The sequence below is a fragment of the Phalaenopsis equestris genome, unplaced genomic scaffold (assembly GCF_001263595.1).
Source record: "Phalaenopsis equestris unplaced genomic scaffold, ASM126359v1 Scaffold000417, whole genome shotgun sequence".
NCBI classification, from domain to species: Eukaryota; Viridiplantae; Streptophyta; class Magnoliopsida; order Asparagales; family Orchidaceae; genus Phalaenopsis; species Phalaenopsis equestris.
The window spans coordinates 1,125,098-1,134,613 of NW_018164858.1; the positions used below are offsets into that span (position 1 = coordinate 1,125,098).

Sequence of the window (9,516 nt, forward strand, 5' to 3'; positions counted from 1 at the left end):
ATATATATATATATATATATATATATATATATATATTGTGAAAAGCCTAAGGGTTGATTTTATTGAAATAGAAAAGATACATAAGGGTTGTATGAGAGGACCCAGTAGAGGCACCTTACCCATACTATACTAAGTACATTACTACCCCAACAAAAGATACATATAAACTCGACAAATTTCAAACATGCAGAAAAGAAGTAGCTAGGGACGAGCCAGTTTAGTCCTGTCTTTTACTCTAGTTTTAGGAGCGGTGTTAGATAACAAACTTTGAATTGTTGTGTCATTGCTAGGAGTAACTAAAGCATTATTCGTTAAGTTTTCAAGTTGGAGTGTGCCCCCAACCTTCTTCTTCCGCCGGGAAGTGTAAACCCGTCATTCTTCATCTGAAGACTGACTCATGTGATACTCATGTGATCCGACTCATGTGATCCTCGGTCTGATTACATATTAGAACCACAGTAGAAGGAAAAACAATCGTTGCCACAACGATAGGTTCCAGTGTCTGTGAAGTGTGAATTGTCACCTCTGCATCTTTCTGAATAGGAGTTGCGGAGCTATCCTGACTTTCGGTCCGAACATTATCCCTTATAGTATGGTCAGGAGAAGGGTTCCTAGGAGCAGACACCATTTCCTGTTTTTTGGTGATTCCCCCATTAGGTTGGCTGTCATCAGTTAGAGCGTCCAGACACGTGAGATGCACTAACATCATGTTCCTGCTTTTGATTATTGGTTTTCAACTGTGGGTGCAATATAAAACATTTCTCTTGCGGGTGTCCAAACATCTTGCAGTATTTGCAGTAGTAAGCTTTTTGTTCCATAGTGATTTTTTGCCAATAACTATTGTGAGCAGAGCCAAACCAGACTTTTTCTACATTTGGTAGTGTAGTATCCCTTTCAATCAAAATTCTTGCAATAGAGGGCCTTAAGAATTGACTAGGGAAATAAACTGTAAGTGTGTCTACCTGCAAATGTTTTCCAAGAATAGTCCCAATTGCATATAAGGTAGGTAGGTCAAAAAATTGAAGCTTGAGTTCAGTAAATGAGAACTTGATAGACGTAATTGGGGGTTCTTGATTGGGATCAAAATCAGGGGTCCATTTGAGCAATTTCATATGATTGCCCTCGATTGTGATGAATTTTTTTGAGAAAATTCTTATATAATATATTTAAAACATCATTTGAATCTAATTTAATAATTTTTATTATATTTTCTTAATCAATATTTTAATTGATTATAAATCTTTGTAGCCATGTAGTCATTTAGATTTTTTTAAAATACTACTATATATATATATATATATCGAGCCAAAACGAGCCAAATATGAACGAAAAAATCTTTATTCATGTTTGACTTGCTTATATATCGAGCGCAAAAAAGTTTTTCATATTCGACTCGTTTGTTTATTGAATGAATTGAGCATGAGTTACTCAACGAGCTGAACATGAGCTATTCGTTAGCAACGAGTTGTTTTGACAGCCCTAACACTATGTATCTCCATTAGTAAATTTCAATATACTTACTACATTTTAAAAAAACCCACAAATTATAATTTAAAAGTCCAATTCTTGTAGTTTTCTTCCATTATATCTTATACCTTAAGATGTTTGGGGCTTTTCCCCCTCCATTTCATAATAAGGCTTTAATGATTATGTGTCATTAATTGATAACTTCTCTATTTTATGTTGGGTATTCCTTTCGAAAAATAAATCCTACCTCAATCTTCATCATATACAATAAGATGGTGGAAACACAACTAAATCATCACAAATGTCTCTACTTTGATCAAGGTTGATAATATCTTAATCACAATCTAAGAACTCAGTTAAATAAATGGGATATCATTCTTCAAACCACTTTTCTCCATACTTGTGAACAAAATAAAGTCTTTAAACACAAGCATTGACATCTCATTGAAACTATTCGTACTTTGCTTCTGGAAGCTAGTCTAACACATTACCTATGGCTTGATACCCTTCTCACAGCTACTTACCTCATCAACTGCCCGCCTTCATTAAACACAGACAATCTCTCACACTATCAACTCCTCCGCAACAAAAATCTTGACTGCAATCATCTCAAATCCTTTGGATGTACATGATATCCATGGCTAAGACCCTAACCTAAAACCGAACTATCTACAACGTATTTTCATCAAATACATAGAGAACACCAAAGGCTATCAATGTTACCGTCCTCTTACAGGGAACATCTTCATCTCCAGGCATTCAAATTTTTATGAAGACACATTCCACATCCCACACCCAAACCCTCACCCCACCTCCTCACTTCCCCAACCAATCAACCACAGCATCATATATTGATCTCTATCTCTATTGACGCTCTCAAAAATCACATTTAATTCTTCTCGATCATTTCATCACTACTTCAATACTTCCCTACAATATCTCATCAACTTGCAGCTTCCCTATTTAACTCTTCTGAATAACCAATCCCGCCTTTAAATATCTCAAGAACCTGTACCCATCTCCCTCACTCACTCACACACACACACTTTCTCTCTCAATACAACCACAACTACTCCACCTTCCACAGCTCATCGTTACTCAACGGTCACTCAGTCACATACAAGAAGTCTCAAACCCAAGCAAATTCTATAGCTGGACATGCCATCCATTATCCACCTGCTCCCACATCTTACACCGCAGCCATCAAACATGAGTTCTGGCTTAGAGCCATGGCCAATAATTTCTTGCCTTCAATGTTCAGTGCACTTGGACCTTTGTTCCTCTACCACCATATCATGAGATACTAGGCTGTAAATGGACCTACAAAACCAAATTTTAATCAAATTGCTTGATAGCTCGCTACAAAGGTGGTTTACTTGCACAAGGCTACAGACATTAATGCAACATTAACTGTAGTGAAACATTCAGTCCAGTTTCCAGAATGACCACAATCCGTACTCTACTTGCTGTTATCATATCTTGAGCCTGGCTCATAATACAACTCAATCTTTCCTATACCTACCTTGGACATCTTCAAAACAAAGTCTATAGGACTCAACCTCAAGGTTTCATCAATCATTGTCACATGTGTCTGCTTCACAAAGCTATCTACGGCCTCTAACAAGTACCAATGCAATAATTCGACACTCCCAAATTCTACATGGTTTCAGGTTTCAGGTCAGTTCAACTGATCTCTCTCTCATCATTTATGATTCAGATGACAAACTCAGATTTATCCTCATACATGTGGATGATCTATATATCATAGGAAACAATCAATCACTCATCAACTACACACTTCAATCCCTTTATCAACAACTCCAAATAAGAAACCTGAGACAAATTGATCACTTCCTTTGCATTTAATTTAATCACACCTCTATAGACCTGCACTTTAATCAATCCTATTATGCTACAAAAATACTTGAGAGAGCAAAAGTGACATTCTGTAAACTAGTCCATACACCAACCATATCACAATAATCACCACCTCCATTAATTGATCATGAATTATCATATCCTCACCCATATCGACAGCTTGTCGGCTCTCTTCAATATTTAATCATAACTCACCCACAAATATCTTTTGTCATTAACAGAGTATCATAACATATGCAAAAACCCTATCAATCTCATAACAAATATCTCAAATGACTACTACGATATATTAAGGGAACATTATCTTATGGTCTTCCTATCATAGCCACTGATCTGCACCTTGAAGCCTACTCAGACTCAGATTGGTAGGCGACACCAGAGTTAGAAAGTCCACATCTTTTGTAGTATGTTTCTTGGATCACATTTGATATTTTGGTCTACCAAAAAGCAACCTACTGTAGCTCAGTATCTAATTTAGGAGAGTTTCGCACTTTGGCTCAAACACCAGCAAATCATGTGGATCAACCATCTGCTTCAGGAATTTCACATTTCCAACAACCAAACTAACTCCTCTATACTCTGACAATATATTACAACTAACTCTCTCACCAACAATCCAATTTTTCATTCTCACACAAAGCATATAGAGATAAACTATCACTTCATCAGGGACTGCATCAATGTGCGGGGAATTAAAGTTCATCATCGTTGTTCGAAATACATGCTGGCTGACATCTTTTACATATCCTTTTTCCATTTCTAGATTTTAATACCTGCGCATCAAGCTGGCACTCCACTAGCAAACTATCAGCTTGAGGAGGGGTTGGGGGAGGTGTTCAAAACAACAGTCATAACAAAGAGCATCCCAATTATCTTTTGCAGCTCATCCAAAGAATCCAGCAATCCATCCACAGCACACTGCATCACCAGCTCAAGCAGATCATAACTTACTCTATCTAGAATATTCCTTTCCTCTCTTACATACTTATATATTAACTGGCGCTGTTTAGTGAACTTATAGGCATGAGTTGATATAAACTTCTGTTTTCTGTAGTTTAACTTATTCTCTTTACTCTATCCTCTGCATATCAATCCAGCAATCCATCCACAGCACACTGCATTACCAGCTCAAGCAAATCATTACCTACTCTGTCTCGAATATTCCTTCCCTCTCCTACATACTTATATATTAACCCGCACTGTTTAGTGATCTTATAGGCATGAGTTAATATAAGCTTCTGTTTTCTGTAGTTTAACTTCTTCGCCTTACTCTATCCTCTGCATATCAATCTCCAGATTTACCGTCGATACATGGCTTTGAGTGGCATTCTTATTTCCAGAAAGTATTATCCTGGAGTCCTAATGTAGGACGCAGTTGGTCTATCTCTGAATGTTTTTTATGTATCCAGGTTGGCATCTATGGTTACACGGCATACTCAGCAAGCAAATTTGCACTTAGAGGATTGTCTGAGGCATTGCAACATGAGGTCATTGCAGATAACATTTTTGTTTCTTTGATATTTCCTTCGGACACTGACACCCCGGGTCTTTCTGAAGGTTTGCATCAGAAAAACTTTTCTTAGCTATCATTTTATGGCAATTTTAAAACTGAGCATGATGTCCATGAACTACTTGGAAATGTTAGAAAACCTATAAAAATTCTACTAATAATCATGCGGAGATCTGTGCAATAATCACACGTATTCTTGTTCTATCAGCATTTAATTGATAAGAAAGCACCCTATCAAGCATTGCTCAAATGATACATAGTTCTTATTGAGCTTGGAGATCGTGAAAAGCACAACTGCATACCTGCGCTTAAAAATTGGCTAATTACTTGTATAACATTTAATATTGAACTTCACCCGGATAACCTGCAAATTTCTCTTATAAAAATTTCTATAACGTTGTGCTACCCTAGGACTATTTAGAGATTTAGGATCCCTTCATTCATTCTTCATAAGAAAGACAAATTGTACTCTCCTCACCCATGCTGGAAAAAACAAGTTCGCTGAGCAATTTTAGGTTCTGTTGAGCAGCTGTTAGCACCATAGGATGCCCTTGTACAAGTGAGGCCTGCTGGCCTGTACTTTGACTGACTGCTACTACTTCGATTAATTATTTGAATGGCATTTTATATGTTAGATAAAAATTCTTACTGATGTTTGTGAGATAAATAAGATTTTCTCAGCCTTCCTTATGATTTGTTAACCAGCATTAGTCCTGAAAGGTCTAGTAAGAATGGGCGTTACACTGAACAAATTTAAATATCCTTTACTACATGTAATTGAATTTTATCTATTGATATATTTAATTAATCATTACAACAGATATGCGAGTGCATCTATACTTGGCTTGTTGCATTTACAAATGTACCGCCTCTCTCAAATTTGGCTATCGTTGCGTTTTATTTTTCATAACTGGCTTTGTTTTTTGTTGACTATAAACTTCGTATTAAAGGAAAATTGACACTGAATATTATAATTTTTCACAGTTTTGAAAGATACTTCATGGATGTGTTTATTTGAATTGTTGCATATAAAGCACAAATCTACGTGCAACGGGTTTCAAGGGAGACTATAGCCTCCCAACTTTAGATGATGGCATAACTGATAATTGAGATCTTAGAGATCATTCATGTGTTATTTTCGAACCAAGATTGCTTGCATATTTAATTATCTCTAATTGGTTCTTCATTATTTACAGCCTTAAAAATATTTTAATCTACGGGGCATCTACTAATCATGAATGATTGTTTTTGAAAAGTTGTTGCATTAAAGCTGACTAATTTTCTAGTTGTCAACTGGTTTAAAGATTTTTTGTCGAAACACAAGTTTTGATGGAGTTTCAACTGAAACTACACTAATACTTTCAAGTAGTCCTCCAAATCCACTAGGTCGGTATTCTTTAGGCGCAAACAAAAAGCCATTTTGCATTCTTGAGCCCCACCAAATCTAAAAGCGCTTACGAAGCTATTTCTTTCAACAACTTGAATAATAATAGTAATGATGTAAAAAAAATGTTGTGTAATATTACTGTACTAATTTTTAGATTTTAACGTCTTTAAATTGATCATTAGAGAATAAGAAGAAAAAAATTGAGATGGGGTCTTAAAGAGGCCAAATTAATTGATTTAGAATATTGCATGCATAAATTATTATCTATATAAATTATTCTTTTGGTTTTTGTATGTCAATAGACGAAGTCAACTTGAATGTCTTTGTTTATGAATTATTATCATCTTATTTTCAATAAGATTATATAAAATTGAATTAACCCTTTACATTTTTATCTATCCCAATGTAATCAAAATTGCTAAAATCTCTAAAATTAGCGGTTCTGCAAAATTTATGTTAGTTTTTTGATAGGAAACTCCACCGAAATTAGGGTAAAACAAATTATTTTTCTTCATTAACACCAATATTATAACTGGAATACATAACGATAAGCACTTACAATTCGAGAGGTAGGAAATCTCTCTCAACCCCTAATCCTAAGATTCAACTCATAATCTCATGCATAAACCTAACCCTAAATACATTAGCCTTATTTATATTAAATAATAACTAAATTGCCATTAGGCTAATAAAGACTAGGCTCCCATCCTCAAAGACATCTTCTCCTTATGGTAGAAAAAATTGATGTTGGGTCAAGTTTTATGGCTCTCACGTGGCTTCATCATCTATCAATCATTTCTATTTAATTAGAAACTCATATTGACCCTCATCATCTCAAAATGCCGACTTGTGCATGTCTTTTGGTCGCATGACACTTGACTTTATGTTAGTCCTCGATATTACCGCTGCCTCAAACAACTCATCTGATAGCTTATCGATCCCTAAAATCTCTACTAACTTCTTATCATGTGACTCTTCCGTGATATATAACTTGATAAAAAATCTTAGCCTTAGATCCTGAATCACCTCATCATGTCTTCAGCATCAACAATGCCTTGCTCAAATTGCGGTTACTGCAAAGCACCCCTTTTGGCTCCCTCCTGAATACTCTGCAGTGTCCAAATCATTCTCTTACAAACTATCCCCTTTTCTCAATCCCGTCTCTCCCATCATTACTTATAAATCGCCTTTCGCCTGGAATGCTTTCGTTATAAAAGACACTGCGCTGTTGGATGCAGCCCTCCCTCAAGATTCTACCCTTTCCCAGTCCCAAGTCAGAATTCTTTGAAGTCATCTTTTCTAGGCCTGAATTGCACTCCGTTTTTATCCGCCTAATGTCGCTCGTCCCAAACCTCACGATGTTGTGCAATTTCCTCCAGACATTCCACTTGAATCTGCTCTTGATTTCTTTGTTTGATAATGTAGTTCCCGATCTACCTAAAGCGGTGACACTACCCTGATTTTACGTGAATCCTTTTGCCTACTTCTACTCGCATCCATTCCCGACACTGTCACTCGAATCTATGGAGGGCGGAGGCGGTTTTCTGTGAAACTCCGTAATCTTCTTGATCATTTCTTCTAGGTTCTTGAATCTATTCTCAAAACGGTTTTCAATGGAGGAACAACTTTACTATATCCCGGATTTAAGTTGACTCATCTCTTCTTCCAATTTCTTCTCTGAATCATTTGTTCTCTCGGCTGCCATTATTTTTCGGACAATTTTTGATCAAGAACTATATGATGCGATCTAGTCTGCTTTCCAGCTTGCTCAAATCACGACTGTATTGCGAGGTCACGATGGTGACACTGTATGCCTCAATTCCTTCTTCCCAACTAGCGCGATTGAAGCCAAATTGCGACTGCATTGCTATATATGATCCCATTGTTTGCTTCCCAGATTGGTCAGAGTCATGCAATTCAGTCCTAGGGCATGCCCGGCTTCCCAGCTTGTTGGAATCATGAATTTTTTGGGCAGTGGTGGTCACAACAAGAAATTACCCTTAGGCTAATAAAAACTAAACTTTTCTTTAAGCACCCTCATAACATCTTCCTCATCTAAACATAAAGTAGTTTCTGGTTGCGCATAATATGTGAAAATCAACAAACATGATGTGTTTTCGTTGCTAATAAAAATATAAAATTAATGTATTCCTTGAAACATTTGTTTCCATGGCTAGCTTCTTTAGAAATCTATATCCCTGTTCGCAAGGGTTTCCTTCCCATCTGGATAGTTTAAAGAGCAAAGATTCTAACAGGGAATAAATTTTATAGCGTGATTTATATTATGCATATAAGCGATTAACTCCGCAATCTTATATGATATGTCATCTTTATTAATACATTTTTATTTTTTATTGTTGTTGCAGAGATTCGAAGAAGGCCTGAGATCAGCAAAATAATAGCCGCATCTTCTGGTGGAATGAAGGCAGATGATGTCGCCAAAAAATCTTTGAATGGCATTAAAGCTGGGAGATTTATCATTCCTTGCAACTTTGAAGGAACCATGCTCTCTATAGCAACTGCTGGTTTGTCGCCTCAGAGTTCGTTCATGGCAGCATTCCTTGAGATATCTACCGCAAGCTTCATGAGATTTGTAGCTCTTTGTTTCCAGTGGAACTGGTACTCTACTATAGAGAATTGGCATTCCAAGAACTCCAACAAGCAAAATTAGACCATTTGAATGCATGGAAATTGATTCAAAAAGGTAAACAAAAGAGACACAATTTCAAGTTGGCTGTTGTAGGTTTTTAAATAAGATATTGAACTGCCAGAATCTTATCTTGTTTTCATCATGTTTCTTTTTCTGAACATGTTAATTTTTTAGAGTTTGTCCAACAATATTTTTGAGTATTAACATTTTACCCTTTGATTTGCTATTAGTTGGTGCTTTTATGAAGCCAACGCTTCATATGGACTGAACAGGCAATATATGTTATATTTTTACGAGTGAAAATTATGGAACAACACTATAGTAAACTAATGCAGAACTAAAATGCAACCTCAAATATTTGAAGTGCATAAAGTAAGATTGCTCAATCAATAAGAACTAAACTGGTTTATAGAATCTGAAAACAGGGAGGAATACCCGAGAAAAAGATAAAAGCTAGGGAGGATAGTAACCTTTCATTAATTCTGTGTATTACTGTTTACATAGGACAGGTAGTATATATAGGTCATGTAGAGTTGCTACTATATCATTACTTGCTGCCATTCGGTTAGAATTTTGATGTTGTTTGTATTGGGAACCACTAGAAGGGGTGTTATGTCTAATACC

The 9,516-nt window shown here is 36.1% G+C and overlaps 1 protein-coding gene across 1 annotated transcript in view; it reads left to right on the top strand.

Annotated features, from left to right (window-relative positions):
* LOC110027164 (3-dehydrosphinganine reductase TSC10A-like) overlaps positions 1 to 9,147 on the top strand; it is a 12,449-nt gene extending 3,302 nt beyond the window's left edge. The window contains exons 3-4 of the mRNA XM_020728475.1: positions 4,755 to 4,902; positions 8,609 to 9,147. Coding sequence (XP_020584134.1) covers positions 4,755 to 4,902; positions 8,609 to 8,913 — 453 coding nt within the window. The 3' untranslated portion in view covers positions 8,914 to 9,147. The remainder of the gene's footprint in view (positions 1 to 4,754; positions 4,903 to 8,608) is intronic.
* Positions 9,148 to 9,516: the final 369 nt, after the last annotated feature.